The sequence below is a fragment of the Tinamus guttatus genome, unplaced genomic scaffold (genome assembly GCF_059628265.1).
Source record: "Tinamus guttatus ecotype Peru unplaced genomic scaffold, ASM5962826v1 Tinamus_guttatus_pri_ptg000035l, whole genome shotgun sequence".
NCBI lineage: Eukaryota > Metazoa > Chordata > Aves > Tinamiformes > Tinamidae > Tinamus > Tinamus guttatus.
Genome location: NW_028288569.1, coordinates 6,960,177 through 6,977,249, shown reverse-complemented (window position 1 = coordinate 6,977,249; position 17,073 = coordinate 6,960,177). Strand labels below are relative to the sequence as shown.

Sequence of the window (17,073 nt, the reverse complement as noted above, 5' to 3'; positions counted from 1 at the left end):
ACGGTTCGTTTCGACCGTTGGGCGGGCAGAACGTTGCCGGGGGCCTCGCGCTACGAGCAAGTGCCGAGAGGGGTTCTCAGCTCTCCCGGTCCGGAGGTTTCGGGAGTGATTCCCGCGGCGGCGGCGCCGCTGCGCGCTCGGCGACTTGGAAGGTAAACGGGTTTGTTAGAGATCTACCGGCGCTACCTACATCTGCCTGCTCGATATTCTCTTAATCGCAGCTACGCTAATATAACCTGATTCAGGAAGTGACCCCTTGATCTCCCCACTTTCTTAGTGCTTTTATTTCTATAAATTACTTACATTTAAATACAAATGCGTCGCTGTGGAATTATCTGGACTGTGCACCTTGTGCATAGGTTTATGTGCTGGTATAAGTTTCATGAACAATTTAGTGGCGGGGGAAAAAAAGTCTCTTTCTGTGTTAGTTGTTCGTACCGTTAGTTCTGGTGACCTGTGAGTAAGTGCAAAGAAGCTTTCCCAGAATCAAATGATCAAAGCAAAAATGGGATCTTCTGTGATGTAAACATACTCCAGAAAACATACTACAAAACTAAGCATCTTGTGTGCTTTCGCAGCGTAGGGAAATCAGATAGGAACCCCTGGATGCATATAAAAATATTTTTGGTCTCCTTGTGGTGGCCTGCATGTTCCTGATGCAAAAGTTTATTATCATTTATTATCATTCATCAAACGATGCAGATAAATATTGTCTGAGATCTATTTCAGTTAATGGTAGGGTGACCTTACTCTGAATTGCAGTAAGCATAGCTGTTGTTTTAAGCAGTAACTTTGTCTATTCACAGCAGTGCCACCAATATCGTTGTTTTTGTACTGTTTATAAATGAAATGGAAGCACAAACTTCTCGCTTTCCTGAAGAAGCAACATAATGTTTGCCAGTGTTGCTGGTGAAAGAATACAAACAGGTGAAAGTCTGTATTTTCTCAATGACCACTGACATTTTTTTCCCCCTTCCCCTCTTATCTTACCACAGCTTTGCAGACAAGTGCTGGGACCCAGCCTGCATCTAAGTATGCAGGCTGTGAATACGCTTCTGAAAAACTTTGCCAGGTGCTCTGCCTTTCCCTTCGCTGTACAACATGGGGTAAAAAAGGACTTGTTTCCACTCCATAGAACTCTGATCTTATCACCTTGCTTAAAGGAGGGCTCTTCACACAGTGCCTCTGAAAAGCTGGATTTAGATGAGTGGAAGAAGGTAATGAAATCTGGGGCGCAAGAAGCCAGTGAGGCAGTGTCTGAGCATAAGGAGCTCTCCACTGTGGCTGCTGCACGTGAGGCTGTGGAGATGTGGAGACTGGCTGGCAGGTCAGTTCCTGAAAACATCAGTGATGACCAGCTAAAAACCTTAATGGAGTGCCCTTCTAAGGCATCTAGGAAGAAGTATTTAAAGTTCTTGTATCTAAAAGAACTTTACAAGAAAAATGACAAAATAAAGATGGAAAAGAAAAGGGAAAGAAGGCAGGAAGCCCAGGTGGAGGGCAATTCAAAACCGCATGAGATCAAAAGGAATTCATTCATCTGCTCGTGGGCCAGTGCTATGGATAGAATGCAAAATTGGAGGGTCGCTCAGTCTATGATCTTTGGCCAGCCTCTAGTATTTGACATGTCTTTTGAAAATGATATGTCACCCAGAGAAGTAGCAAATACGGTTAAACAGATAGTATTCAGTGAAAGCTCTAATCGAAAATCCATGGATCCTTTCCACATTCACTTCTGTAACTTCCAAGATAACAGCCAATACCACAGAGAATTCATCACACATTACAGACAGGCATGGGACAAATTACTTATCACTGTGACAGAGCGGTGCTACACAGAAGTGTTTCCGAAGAACAAGATCATCTATCTGACAGCTGATTCTCCCAAAGTCATGAAGACATTTGAGCACGATAAAGTCTACATCATTGGCTCAATGGTTGACAGAAGCATCAAGACAGGGGTTTCTTTAGCGCGAGCAAAACGATTGGGGCTGGAAACGGCCAGCCTTCCACTGGAGAGGTACTTGCTTTGGAGTTCAGGCGCCAAAAATCTCACGTTGGATCAAATGATGGATATTCTATTAACACTAAAAGATACTGGAGACTGGAGGAAGGCTCTGGAATTTGTGCCAAAAAGGAAATATTGTGGCTTTGTAGGCAAGTCTGTTAGTGATCTGAGAAAAAGCTTAGATCTGGTGAACGCACTCAAACTTGGAAAGAGACAGGAAGAAGTACAAGCAAGGCAATTTGCAAAGAACTACTCTAAGAAGCTAATACGGAAGTAGAGTGATTAGGAAGAGAATGAAATTTAGGGATGGATTATGCTCTTGAATACCTGTGTTCTCATGCGGTAGTCTTTCAAAAATGCTTAGACAAATTTGACAGGACTGGTGAATCATTTCTTTAATGTCCATAGTTTTACAGCTGTTTTTGTATATTATTCTCAGAGATAATCTGTTCGCCAAACTGCACCATTAAAAGAAGATAAATATGTTCCATTGATTCTAGTACTAGACTGATTTTAACTGAACTATTTTTTTTTCCTGTGGGAAATAAAGAAAAAGTGTTCTTTTGAGTTTGCACGCTGAGGCAATCCACACTCCTACTCTGAAAGGCTAGCTAAAACCATTTGGAAGACCTTTACCTGAAAGCTCTTGAGTCTTCCGCATGTAGAGTAGAATTTACTTGTGATGTGCTGGCTGTGCCACCCTGTGCCACATGCTCCAGGTATCCCTGCTGGAGCAGGGGGTTGAACTGGATCATCTCTAAAGGTCCCTTCCAACCTCAGCCATTCTGTGATTCTGTGTGATATACTGGCTGCTATCAGGAGCAGCCAGCAGGACCAGGGAAGTGATCGTCCCCCTGTGCTCAGTGCTGGTGAGTCCGCACCTCAAATCTTGTGTTCAGTTTTGAGCCCCTCACTGCAAGAAGGACATGGAGGTGCTAGAGCATGTCCAAAGAAGGGCAGCGAAGCTGGGGAAGGGGCTGGAGCACAGACCTTATGAGGAGCTGCTGAGGGAGCTGGGGTTATTTAGCGTGGAGAAGAGGCTCAGGGGAGACCTTAGCGCTCCCTACAATTACTTGAAAGGAGGTTGCTGTGGGGCAGCAGTTGGGTTCTCCAGAATAACTACGATAGCACAAGAGGAAATGACAGAATCACAGAAATGCCCTCGAGTTGTGCAGGGGAGGTTCAGGTTAGACATCAGGAAGAATTTCTGCACAGAAATAGGGGTGAAGCCTTGCAGCAGGCAGCCCAGGGAGGTGGTGGAGTCCCCGTCCTTGGCACTGTTCAGGGAACGGGCCGAGGAGGCGCTTAGGCACACGCCTGAGCGGGCCGGGCGGGGATGGCGTGGCGGCTGCGCCCGGCGATGGGGATGGCGCTAACGGCCGCCGCCTCGCGCGCCCTCATTGGCCAGGCAGCGCCAGGCTTCCTCCTCCTCCGTCATTCCCGCCGCGCCGCAGAAGGGCGACCGAGGAGCGGCCGCTCTGCCCCCCGCGCGGCTGTTCTCTATGGCCGGTGGGAGGAGCGCGGCAGGGCGCCAGCGGCGCGGCGCGGCGGGGCGCGCATGCGCGGCGCGGGCGGCGGAGGAGGCGGGCGAAGATGGCGGACGGCAGAGCGGAGGGCCCCAAGGCGAAGCGGCCGCAGCCCGCAGGAGGTGAACGCGCCGCGCCGCTCGCCGCGAGGGCCGGGGGGCCGGGGACGCCGCTGTGCATGGAGACTGTGGGTGGCGGGGAGCCGGGGCGACCACCCCCGGCTGGGCTGTGCCGTGCGGGACCGCCCCGGGGGGAGAGAGGGGCGGCGGGGCCTGAGGGGGCGGCGGCTCCGCGCTCGAGGAGGGGCCTGAGGCCCGCGCCTCGGCCTCGGCTTCGGCCTTGCAGGGGCCTTCTGCACCCGGCAGCCCCCGCCCAAGGAAACGCGGCGTTTCTCCTCCTTCCCCCGCGCCAGCCCCTTCCCCCGCCTACCGCCCCCCCCCCCCAAAAAAAAAAGGAAAAAGATATATGAAGTTTTTGAAAGTATATGTACTTATGTGGCTTTGAGAGAAATTTGAACGCTGCCGCCGGCGGCGGCGCCGCAGTAAAAAGCATCTTGAGGCCTAGCCGTTAACGGCCCGCGTGCCATTTTGAGCAGCGCGCACGCAGCGCGCCTCTGCCGCTCGGCCTTGAAGCCGGTTCTTCTCGCTACGGCCTCGTCACAGCGAGCCTCGTGTGCCTCTGTGCGGCGTGTCACCGGATCTCCTAAATTCCTGACGCTGTGCTTCTCTCTGGTCCTCCTCTGCAGGCTTAAGAGAGTCCCGACTTGAGCAAATAGTGTGCTTGCGCACCTAAAGCTTCCCTTTCCCATTATTTTTAAATTTAAGTGTATCTAGAAATAGAGGACTTTTCTTTGATCTGTTGGAAGATTAAATTAAGCCTGTAAACCAATTAGAGTAGTTCTCTACAGTGAGTGTTTGTGCTGATAATCATTAGAATATGCATAGAAATACTTGTTTTGAAGCGCTTCCTCAGATGCTGTGCTTTCTCCCCGCCCCCTTTTTTGATAATACAATAATTGGATCGTGTCAGTTTGCCAGTCATCCACAGTGTCCTGCTTACTACCTGGTGTGCTGGGACACCACCTTAATGAATTATGCTGGGTTGGCCCTCCCAAAGGGGTGTTTTAGTCTTTAGGTTTTGCCAAGACTTTTTTTTTTTCTCTTTTTTTTTAATGTATGGGAGTGTGTTTTTAGCAGTAACAGTCTTATGTCGCAGAGGCAAGAGAGCCTCCAGAACTTCTTGAGCTGGTTACCCAGTTTTAAGGGTTACCTACCAGCAACTCACTTTCCCGGCTGTGGTGTACCAAGGTACAGTTCTGACTGAATATTCTGTATAGGGTGGTTTTATGAGCTAGCTGTAAATTGCTTCCTCAAGCCTCGCACGCTTCTGTTTAGAAAACTATGCCAAGACAGCAAGCAGTACCCAAGGTCACTTTGTCTGCTTCTTTTTAATCTTTTGTCACTTTCATGGCTCTACTTTCTGGGTCAAATTTCTAGTGCTACAGAATACTATTAGAGTTCTTGATATTATTATTATTAGCTCTTGATATGATTATTATTATTATTATTATTATTGTCTGCTCTACCGCAAGGTGAATAACATACCTATTTTTGCTAAGCTTGTTTATTGTTATCCTAATGCCTAGGGGAGTGAGATAAAAAGAGTGTATTTCCTTGCAGAGACAATGCTTATGATTAGAATATATCTAAATGGTGGGCAGGTAGTGGGTGCCCTGTGAATGGATGCCTGAAGAAAAGCAATATGGAACAGTTATATACTTAAATTATTCCAATCTAGCTATTTTTTCTCAATTGTCTTAATTTTCACACCTTTCTATTTTTCTCTTGCAGATTTCCCCAATTGCCTAGTTTTTCTTTCTGATGTTTTCTCGCCCAAAGCTGTCATTTTGGCAATCCTGAGCTCAGCTGAGCTGGCTTCTCCCTCGCTGCTCTCCCTAATTTAAGAGCTTTTTGCTGTGAGAGGGCAGTGTGAAGTGTGTCCTTCCCTAGCAGTCTGGATTGGCTGTTGAGGGGGTCCTCTGGGGTCACGGATATTGAGGCACTAGTGCTAGCTACAGGTCTTAGAGTTCTCGTATGAACTCTTTCATGTCCATTCCCCAGTGTGCTGCCCTTTTTGTTTTTTTTTTTCTTTCTCTTCTTTTGCTATTGCAGCAGCAGACAAATGTATTTTCACTCAAATACCTTGCCATGTTCAGAATAAATTTTCCAAGGACACCTTTGTCCTTTGGCTTAGCTGAAGAAGCCATCTGTACAGGAAACAAAAATGGGATTTCAGTATTCTACTGTGTGAATCATTATTTTCCATGATTATATACAAAAGCTGAAAAGAGAAAAATCGATCTACATCTATATGTATATATACATGTATATATATATATATATGTTTTTCTAGTGCTGATTCCTTCCTCAAGCAGATTTGGCAGTTTTGTTAAAGATGAGATGCAGACAAGCAGTGACTTCAAACGTCACTGTGACCGCTGGCCTCACTGTAGTTGCTTTTGTGGTTTTAGAATTGTGCCAGACAGGCCTAGAGACTGGCATGGACATTGTGGTCTGCTTTTTTTTTTGTTTGCTTTCTTTTTTCTTTCTTTTTTTATAGAAATTTAGTAGAATTAATTTTAAATTAGATTTATCTACTCTAGGTTTGGAATTGGGATTCCAAGTATGAAAGTTATTTATTACAACTTAACCCCTAAAAAACAGATGTAGTCTTCTACCTGTAATTTACTACATGAACGTTGACTTCTGTACTAAGTAAAGAGATGGTGCTTCAAGATGCTTTTCCTGGCTCATATACAAGAAGTTCTTTGCAAGTAATGGAATACTTGCAGTATCTTCTGCTCTTTGTGTTTTGCTGTCCACTAAGTGTACACTGATGGAAACTGTCACTAAAAGCACCTTACCTATTGCACCCAAAGTATAATGCTTTATGAGGTTGCTGCTCCCATCAATCTGCTCAGTAAAAATAGCTCATCTTGGTAAGTTGTTTCGACTTCACCAGGACCTGAAGAAGAGGCAGAAAAACCTGTGAAAACTAAGACTGTTTCTTCCAGTAATGGAGGGGAAAGTTCGAGTCGCAGTGCAGAGAAACGAGCAGCTAATGAAGAAGCTGAAGACTTCACCACAAAGCCTGCTCCTGCCAAAATGTCCAAGTTTGGATTTTCCATAGGCAGTCAGACAACCAAGAAGGCCTCTGCAATATCCATCAAACTAGGAGCAAATGTAAGTTCTGAGAGATTTACATTTTAAGGAAATCACAGCAAAGGGGACTTTGGGGACACTTCCCTGCATAAGGAAAGCCTTGAATTAAATATGGGCAACTTGGCTCATGTTTAAGAAGGGATTACAGGGCCACCTAGTCAGGCATATGTAAGTATTTGGAGGCGGTTAATAGTAGATGAATTGTCTCAGGGTGCATAAGACTGTTGATTCAAGTTAACTGTAGGTAGCCTTTGAACATACAGGATAATTCATTAATGAAATCTGATGGACTGGAATAATTTTCCGAGGGTAATTAAAAGGCCTGTTAAACTGTTCAGGCTACTTTAAAAGGAGCGCTGGGAGCTCTGTGGCTTAGGATGCTTAAAGCTATGTGAATGTACCCTACCCATGTAGGATACTCCCCTACGGGGTCCCAAAGGTCATCTGCAGTAGTTTTCCAAGATCCTGATTTCCCTGGTATTGTCTCATATTTCTCTTTATTACCAAAACAGACCTCTAGAAACTCGGGCAAGGACAGTGTGGGTTCTGCCTCCTTGTTTAATGCAGTTCATTTATACCTGCTGTGTACCACTCTGATGGATATGTTATAAATCCTTCTCTGGATTCATTTCAAACTGGGTCCTGAAGGACTTGCACCTGCAATACCTGTATTTTACACATCTGCAGAAGATAAGAGTGGTGTTTTTTTTTTTTTTTTTTTTTTTTTCCTCCAGATGGGATGGGGGTGTGGGCTGGTAGCATTTTAGGGTACAAATGCAATCAGGTCAGCTCGGACTTGGAAACATTGACAAAGCTGTCTCCTGAGCCACAAGCAAGCTTAACTGTCTTGTGTAGAAGCTTATTTCCGGTGTCAGTAAATTTGGTTCAGGATTTCTGGCTCACTGAATTCAGTGAGTGACTGACGCAGCACCAGACCTTACAGTTACATACCTCATTCTGCTTCATTTTGGTCGTTTTCCCCCTTTCCTGTGGGGTTGAAGCTTTGAAGGTGGCACAAAATTGAGGCATTGCACCCTATGCGTCAGGAATAGCCGTAGCAACAAGGATTTTGTGGTGTCAACATCCAAACTATGGATGGAGGCAAAGTAATGACCACAAAGTGAAAGGGAAGAAGTGCGCTAGGTAATTTTGGGTACTGTAGAAGCAAACTGTTATTGGTAGCTTTACATTTTTTCTTAGGGGATCTGAAAATTATGTTTGATGTCTTTGTCATATTACATATAATGTTAACAGCTATGAGTTTGATAGCTTGATACATTCTAAATACAGGAAGGTGCTTGCTAGGAATTAAAATAAAGGACTTTTATTTTAATTAAGCCTCAGCAGTGTGGCCTATGCTGATGATAGCTAAAAAGTATTGCATTGCTTTAAGCCAGCAAGATGTTAAGCTGTTAAAAGGAGAAAAAAAAAAAAACCCAAAAAAGAACACATATTCAGCTTCCTAAAGTTGATAGGTAAGAATAGAATGATGGGAGCAGTGAGGTAGTAAAATTTTGAATACTACAACTTATTTAGGTTCTGATTTAATTGTCATGCACTAGAAGCTGTGTATCCCTGCAGTGTGTGCTAGACATAAAAGACTTCCTTTTGGGGAAGTGTAGCATGAGAGGGTTTGACCACCTTTTCAGAATATATCTTGCACAAACGGCTGGATGTTTTCCTGACTGTTTAGCCAGAAACTTCTTTGTGTGGGTCAAACTAAAACTTTCCCCTGTCGTTACCTCACTCAGTTGCAGTGAAGATGCTTGACTCCATTTTACCAAGTTATTTAAAATACTAAGGTATTTTTTGTTTGTTTGTTTTAAGGTAGGTTGATTTACTCCTGCTTTTTGTCTTTTGCAGAAACCTAAAGAGCCTGTTCCAACCCTCGCTCCAAAAACCCTTTCCGTAGCAGCAGCTTTCAATGAAGATGAAGATGTGAGTAATGAGCTGGTGGTTGACATAGCTTTAAGTATGATTGGTGCAGGTTAGAGTTAGGCAGAGTGGGCAACCTAGGCTCCTTTACATAACTGGGCCATTAAAGTTTCTTAAGTAATTGGCAGTGACTTCCATGTTAGAAACCACTCTTGTGGTTCTCTTAAAAATGTACAATTTTGTAGGTCTGTGATGGTGCAAGAAGTCATTAAGTAGGTTGATAGGTTATGTTTGTGTTACTGCAAGTACTGCATAACAGTATATAACGGCCAACAAGAAAAACTGCTAGATTCCTGTCCTATGCCAAATATATTTCCCGAAGGCTATGAAATACTCTGCTTCTCTTTCAAAGTGTTTGCACTTGAGCCAGACTTTGTCAGCTCCTCCTTCTACTGAGATGTGCAAAGGAACTTGTAGTTGTTTCTTTTCATAACTTTTTAGAACCTCTGCTTCTCCTAAATCCCTTTTCTGCAGGGCAGTACTCTGTGTTTTTATCTTGAAATACTCATAGGAGTGGCAGTTATCTGTGGCCTAAACTTGTCCTCTCTTTGTAGAGTGAACCAGAAGAAATGCCCCCGGAAGCCAAGATGCGCATGAAGAACATTGGGAGGTGGGTCAGCTTGCAGCTGTGCCTGGGAGTAGCGTGAGCGCCTTCTCCGAGGCAGGGTTGAGAAAAACAGAAAGAGAAAACAGCTAGTGATCTGTCCAAGAAGATTGCAAGTCTTGCTGATTGTTGCTCAATTTCATATATTTTCGCAGTACCCATTTCATAAATTGCCCTGAAGTCAGATAGTGTGCTCAGATTCTTAAATTTCTATACATGAGGAAGATTGAAATTACCTCTTTCAGAAAGACATAAATAGCCTGTTTGCTTTAGAAATATATATATATTAATCTTTTTGATATAGACTTGAGACAGTGTAGGCCTAAAAAAATAAAATGAAATACAACACAGACACTTTTAAAGAAGCCTTCACTTGAGTAGGGTTGATTCTGAGCATTTACTTTTTTTTTTTCCTAGGGTGTTTTTCATGACAAGCTGCTATTAAAGTTCAGCTTTTTGTTACATTTTTGCCAATAACTGATTTTGATCAGCATTTTTTTAGCCCACACAACATGCACATTATAGATAGTAGCAATTCCTGCCACTTCCAGCTCTGCTGCTGCCCGATCTTGACACTCTGTCTTGATGTGCTGCAGAGAGGTCAGTTTTGTGGCCAGCTAAGACTTAGCAGTAGTGAAGACTCCCAGTGTCTCTATTGGAAAGTGGTAACTGCTTGTTCCTGATGGCAGATTTAAAGGTGTTCAGTCGTTTGAAGTTAACGAAATCTTGTTTTACTCTTCACAGGGATACACCAACCTCAGCAGGACCAAATTCCTTCAATAAAGGAAAGCATGGGTTTTCTGACAACCAGAAGCTATGGGAACGGAATATAAAATCTCATCTTGGAAATGTCCATGACCACGAAAATAACTAAATGATGTGGATTGAGACCTGGGTGTCTGGGGGGAGGGGAGGGTGTAACATTAAAGGAACAGTTTCCTTTTTTAAGAATGGTATAAGCCTTTGGAGCCGCTTTTTTAAGATTTGCGTGGTACAGTAATAACTGAGTTTGAAATTAGAGGTAATTTATGTTTTGTATACAGATTTCAAGGCATTTGCTAATTTTGTAGTTCCATGTGATTAGTTTCAAAAGGTTACAGATAATAAAGAAATTGGAGTGGTACCTTTTCAAGATTTTTTTTTTTTTAATTTTTATTTTTATTCTTTTTGGTCAGTGATGATTAAGGTGGATGAAAAAGGTTACTGTCTCTTTAATCAGGTTAATGTTGAATGCTTTTGCATTCTCACTTCTGGCTCCCTCTCTGAAACAGGAGAAGCAGTTGGCCTCTGAGAATACTGTTAAAGCAAGTGAGCATTGTCTTGTGCTAGAAGTGTTACTGGACTATTAATTTGAATATAAACTTAAACAACAGAACTATTAAAAACCTGGAATTATTTTTCCCTAGAGTCATCTTTTGTTAAGCCTCTGCAGACTAGGAATTATGTTGCTCTGAGTGGCTCTGGTAACTTAGCTCTAGTTTTGTTTAAAACTTCATGTAGCGTGTGTAACATTCTGTGGCCTGTTTCACTGTAAGGAAATAGGTCTTGTCTGTATATTAGATACAGCCTGTAAGGAATATTTCACTACAAAGGTAAACATAAGCAAAATATTTTTGGTGTGTTCCTCTTAAGTCATTAGCAATGAGTAGTGCTTGTTAGCATTTCCTTGTGCATTAAATAGAGACTAATACTAAAGGCAGTAATTATTGATATATAAAAGCCACCACCAAAAAAGATAAGATAATGTACATTAAGCTTCCCATTTGGTTGAAATATTTTTCTTTACTATGCCTAAAAAGAAATAAAAGCCACACCAAAAAAAAATCAGTAACTCACTGCTTAAGTATAAAAACTCCAAGATGCACTTTCCCTGTCTTGCCGTGGAAAACAAAACACCTTGATGCCTGCGGCTTCAATGGACACTATCAGGTTTGAAAGAAAGAAAGAAAGAAAGAAAGAAAAAAAGGCATTTATAGTGCTAGTAACTCTCATAAGTGTTTTGCTGCCTTTCTGCCTTTGGCAATAAATGGCATTGGTCTGGTCAGTTTAACTTCCTGGCCTTCGTGCTGCAGAACGGTACCATAAGACTTCTGGCCTAGGAAGGGCTGCCTGGTTTTCAGCCTATCTTTGATTAAGTATTTGTAAAACAACTGATCTGGCAAAAAATAGTTATGAAAAAAGATGGAAGAGGAGAGGAAAAAAAAAAAAGGTTCTCTTTACATTCAAGTACCTGATAGTGTCTACAGTTAAATTTATTTTAGTCTGGAACTGGTTGTAGAGTTTAATACATTTATTGCTTTTGTCCTGCCTTTTAATACCTTTCTTTATGCTAAGCTGAACCTGTAAGTGCAGAAAGGAAAGTGCATCTTCCAGTGTATTTTTTTTTTAAGAAAGCTCTTGCCACATAGATTTTTGAGTTTGTAAGTTCTGAAAAGTATTTTTTGTATTTTTGTATTGTATGTGTAATCTTTTTTCCTTTGAAGTCTGATGCAGTTGAATACCTGTAACTATTTTCTTTAAAAGCCTTGTTATAAACATAACATAAAAACATATAGTTTTTTTATTTTTTTTTTCATAGCAGAAATATTTGATTTATATTAACACTTTCAGAACCGAACTTCAAGACTTCCAAAGCTCATTTTGGTGTTGTTGGAGCCAGGCAAAGCAAAATGAAGCATCTGCTTTTCACTTATTTTTATCATGTGTGGTTATATTTGTTCAGTTACCCCTTTCAGGTAGTGGCAATTCACACCATGTAACTGTTTTATAAGGTTCTTTAGTGGTTACCTGATACCTTGTCTGTTGCTTGTGTCGAGCAAAAGAGACTCCGGAGTAAGAAGGATGGGGTGACTCTGCGATCTTGTCTCCTTCAGTTCACTTGCTGCTGATCCAGGCTTCCGTGTCTCTGCCTGAAATAGGCCTCATCTCAGCAAAACTCTTTTTGTGCTTCAGAATTGCAGGGGGAGCAGCTGTGCACATCAGCAGACGCCCTGGGAAATGTCTCCCTGCAGGTCAGGTAGCAAAAGTGGCACCTCTCTTTCTCACGCACTAAGGAGCGTAGCCCCAGACCTTGGCAGAGGCTCCGGGAGCGCCTGGGCCTTGGCTGGGAGCAGGCCGCGATCCCGCATCTCTCGGCGTGTGAATACGGAGTTGTGTTGCAGCGCTGCGCGGGAGGACATGAACTGGGGTTGCCTCACCTCGGGGATGAGTGCTCGAGAGGCTTGGCCCTGTAGCTGCGTGGGTGCCTGCGGTTGCTCTAACGTCACTGCTGTGGGGCAGAACTGCTCCGACTGACAAGTGTTGCCAGGGCACTTGAGCGCTGGCCTAAGCGTCGCTTGGAGTTAGGGGCTCCTGTTACAGCGGTCGTGGTGTTTGCGTGAAGAGTGTAGCTTGCGGTAGGGGAGGCAGTCGGTTGTGTTTTCCTCTTGCTTGTGTCGCACGTGCGCAGCCTCCAAAGCACCTGACCCTTCATGCATCGTTCCGCACAGCTGTCATCTTAATTTCCTCCCTTTAAGGGCAGGAGGTGCGCTGCCCGCTCCGTATTTTATCAGCATAAATCAGTAGCCCACACGCCTGTCTGCCAGGTGACCTACGGTGCTCTTTTACCTTGGGGGCGCTGCTCCCGGCTGCTCAGCAAACTTGGACCAACAGTGTTGAGCACCGTGCGCCCCTTCAGCACCTCTGCGTCTCCGTGGTGGGGAGGCGCCTGCTGAGGAAGTGGTGGCTTCTGCCTCCCCAGCACAAATTGAAGACTAAACTACTGGAAATTGCCAATGGAGGTGCCATGACTGGAAGCCTCTCTAAGGTTTCTTAGAGGCAAGGAAGTGATTAGGATTGGTTTGGAGGAGCCACGTTTTTCAGGAAGGCTTTGTATTTGCTTATTTCAGTAACCATAGGAGATTTCTGCGAAGATTTTCCCCGACTGCCCCTTCATACTGTAGAAATTGGAGGATGATGAGAGGTTTTGCCCTTCGGCTTCAGAAGAGGAGGTTACGTTTCAAAATGACCATAATGGTTTAGTTTTCCTTCTTATGCCAAGAAGCATTTGAATGACACAAAAATTGACAGTCTGTTATTTGCTTTTTGCTTGATTATGTCAGCATCTCCCCAGGTTTTCCTGTTCTGTTTAGCAAATGCATCTCCTGGTGTTGCTGTTCTCTAATATTGATTGAAGAACACAAACTGGCACCTAAAAACTATAGTGTTTAATTTTCTGCATTTGCCTCAGGGATGATGAATAGTTACCATCCACATAATTAAAAAACATGACACGATTACTTGTAGCTTCCTAACTTGTTAAATTTCTCTTCATCGCCTTCTGTTTAAGAGTCCGGAGCGGTGCAAGTCCAAGCGGGAGGGTTAGTTCCGCAGTGCCCGTGTGCGCCAGGCGGGCGTCGCAGCTCGCAAACCACGCGCGAGTTTCCCCCTGTGAGGCAGTGACGCACGGCGACCTCCTAAAAGCCAAACGCTTTGCTCGTCCTGTCATTTCAGTTGCTGGGTTTGGTCCTTGGGCTTGGGTTTCTGAGGAGGCAGATGCAGAGATCCTGCATTCGTTGGTGCCTTAGACAGCTGCAGAGAACATCTGTTATCAAAAGTAATTGGGTCTCTTCTGAATATAATTTAGCCTTTCTCTCTCCTGACAACATGTAGAGCTTTGGGCTTAAAAACTTTGCTGCTTTTCTCTACATTTGTAAGGACAGTGATGAGCTGTGAGGAGATCTTTGTATTGTGCGTTTGCACTTTCCTTGAAGTACAAGCAAATTAGTCTAAGGTAATGCAATTCATAATTACATTGTTATCTCTCTTCTCCCCAGCTTTCCATGCTTTGTAAACAGAGATGTTGCATTTGGAGGGTCAGTTGATGTTCAGGAGAGTGTCATAAAGTGTTAATTTTCCTCTGGGCTTTAGCGAGGTGCAACCCTGGGAAAGTCTCTGTCCACCCAGACGGCGCTCACATAGATTTGCAAGTGGTTGTAGCTGACAACAGCAGCCTCCCATGTTAAGAGTAATTGTGAAACTAGAGTAGGTAGCTTTAGGATGTTTTTTGTTGTTGTTAGGGTTGGTTTTGGTATCACTCAGGTGTTTGTTTCAAACTGCCATCTTAACATGTCAGATTCCTGCCCGTGATGGCAGGAGCTTGGGTGGCTGCGCAGCTGAGAGCCGGGGCTATGTTAATGCTGGCACTACCTGCCCTAAGGCAGGGTGCGCGGACAAGCCAGGCAAAAACCCCAGTAGGCTCAGCTCAAACCGAGCCCAAGACTAAGAGGACAGCTGCAATTTCTGAAAAGTCTCTTAGCTGAGGAATAAAAACCGAAAACTTCCAGCACATGGACAAGTCCTGCCGAAGAGATGTTTGCTGGGTGCTGGGGTCTCCAGCCTTGTATTTGGCAGCTCTAACACCAGCTCTGTCGTGGGCACTATCATCCATCTGAGGGCGTGAGGCACTTGCGCTTCTCCATTTAACAGCCAGGCAGAAGGTGGTGCTGCCCCTGTGAGAGCAGAGGCTGGGCAAAGGAGGAGGGGACAAAACCCACAGTATCATTTTGTGCTGTCTCTCACCTATAGTTGCACTTGCTGCGCCACAGGTAGGGGCAGGAGCCTCAGAAGGGGCCGTGAGAGGCCGCTCCAGCCCTTGCTCGTGCAGCCCAGAGCAGCAGCCCAGAGCAGCAGCCCAGGGCGAGGGGTTGACCAGGGCCCTCCAGGGTAGCGCTGCTCTGCCAGCTCAGCTTGCTTGCCTTGTCCCAGGCAAGGTAACTGCTTCAGCCTTAAACAGAGGAGAAAGTAGTACTAGGGGTACTCGGGAATAAAGGTCTGTAACATTCCTTTTCTCCTAGAAAAGGAAACAAAACACAAATTTGCTCAAGAGTAATTCATGGCAAAGCTCATTTTATTTAGTGACAGAAATGACTGTAACTTTATACAACTAACACTAAATAAAAACAGCTGAATGTACAGATCAACTTCATTATGTACAGGAGTTCGCTAGGCATACTTTATAAGTGGATACTTTCCATGTGCTTTATTTAACAAAAATCAAATAATATTAACTGCCTGTTTGCAGTCTGGCTCCAACAAGGTTACCGAAGGGGTAGGAGCCTCTCAAATTAACAGGTTAAGAACCTTAAGGCAACATTCGAGGTGCAGGAAGAGGAAGGCCAAGACTGACCTTCCCTCCTTACCTGAGGCCATGGCAGAGAGAAGGTGCCGTCCATCTGAAACGGAGCGTCAAAGCCTCCGGCTTTGGGATTCCTGCCAGAATTTTGTGTGTGAAACCACCTTTTGGGTTGCTTATTTTATTTTTCTCTCCAAGGGTAAGCCATAAAGTCAGGAATAGCATTTATACAGGAGGTAACAAAGCTTTCAGATTTACTTTCTCCTTTTTCTTCCTTACATTGGGCAAATAAATAAATGCACCAAGGACTAAATTAAGGTGCTGATAATAGTTTTCCAAGATTACACATTAAATATACAAATAATGTTCTAACACTATTTACAGCTATTTTTATTAAACATTTCCTCACTTCAGTAATACACAATTATTAGTAAGATACAAATATCAGAGTAAAATTTAAGGTTTATGTAGCAGTTCATTAAATCTTTTCCCATCATAATGGCAGTAAGAACTGTTAATTTTACCTATAGTTTTTAAGCTTAAGCATGATGGCTATCTCCAGATATTTGTCTATAAAAAGCATTTCTCAAGAATTACAGCTAGCAGTCTTTCTTTTTCAAGTATTGATTTTATTTTTGTTCCATTTGGTAGTAAGAAAAGACCGCAGTCGTGAAGAGCTGCAGAATGTTTAAATAGTGACCCTGCTTCTCTGTGAAAGGACTCTGACCTCTGAAAAGGTTGTCCACACATTAATGCAGCCCCAAGGCAGGAGCTCAAACTACCTATTGCTCATTAAAAAAAAAAAAAATACAACTGCTTATCTACATACTTACAAAATATAAAGAGAACTGTCCATTGGGTAGCTTGGAAGGCAGAAAATAAGTCAAGCCAGATGAAAGGTAGAAATATTAATTCAGGGGAGCTGGTTGCCCTGTCCTGGATTTGTTTCACAGATAGGGCACGGCTAGTTGCACGTGACTATTTACAGTGTTTGCCCTGAAGATCACAGGCCTCTCGCTGCAGTCCGAGGTGGAAAGCAGTCGATAACACTATCGAGACCAAGAACAGCCAAGGGCCACGCGGGGGCCTGTTCACAGGGCCAGTGCATGACGTTATCTCCTGCTGTGCATGGTTCCTGCTTCACACAAACACGCCCCCACCTCAACACACCAAAGCGTGCACATGTCGTGCTATTACAGCTTAGGCATTTGAGCTGGGGTCAAACACGGGATTTACGCTGACCAGGAGGAAAAGCAGGAGGAGTTTTTCCATCAGCAAATACGGAGAGTGACACACCAGGTAACTACTGTGCCTCGAAAGCGTTGTTACACTTGCAGGAACTGGCAAAAAGCTCCAGCTGACCTAATTTGAAGAAAAATCTCATTTTTACCTTATATTAAGATTTTCATAGTTCTCTATCCTGATGCCTGTCCTATTTGATACTTCCTAGAACTCCTCTGCTCTCTTTCAACAAGATACAATATAATAAATTAGGATCTGATCATAGCTAATTGGATATATTCAATACATTCATCTTGAAATATACACATATATAAAAATGAACTGTTACCTTCTTAAATTGAAAGCTTCAACATTAAATTGAAAGCAAAATTAGATGAAATCCTTACCAATAATGAGGAGTTCCCTTACATAAGTGGTTTCCCTGC

At 43.8% G+C, this 17,073-nt stretch overlaps 2 protein-coding genes across 3 annotated transcripts; both read left to right on the top strand.

Annotated features, from left to right (window-relative positions):
* Positions 1-51: 51 nt before the first annotated feature.
* Positions 52-2,332, top strand: TRMT10C (tRNA methyltransferase 10C, mitochondrial RNase P subunit). Its single transcript, XM_010217589.2, has 2 exons — positions 52-152; positions 996-2,332. The coding sequence occupies exon 2, from the start codon at positions 1,035-1,037 to the stop codon at positions 2,283-2,285; it is 1,251 nt and encodes a 416-aa protein (XP_010215891.2). The 5' UTR covers positions 52-152; positions 996-1,034; the 3' UTR covers positions 2,286-2,332.
* Positions 2,333-3,495: 1,163 nt separating this feature from the next.
* Positions 3,496-11,118, top strand: PCNP (PEST proteolytic signal containing nuclear protein). Of its 2 annotated transcripts, none has more exons than XM_088533840.1 (5): positions 3,496-3,656; positions 6,608-6,776; positions 8,619-8,693; positions 9,245-9,300; positions 10,039-11,118. In XM_088533840.1, the coding sequence occupies exons 1-5, from the start codon at positions 3,511-3,513 to the stop codon at positions 10,166-10,168; spliced, it is 576 nt and encodes a 191-aa protein (XP_088389966.1). In that variant the 5' UTR covers positions 3,496-3,510; the 3' UTR covers positions 10,169-11,118. The 2 variants fall into 2 exon arrangements, with proteins under 2 accessions (XP_088389966.1, XP_088389973.1); XM_088533847.1 differs by having other exon boundaries at positions 3,581-3,656; positions 6,556-6,776.
* The last annotated feature ends 5,955 nt before the right edge of the window (positions 11,119-17,073 follow it).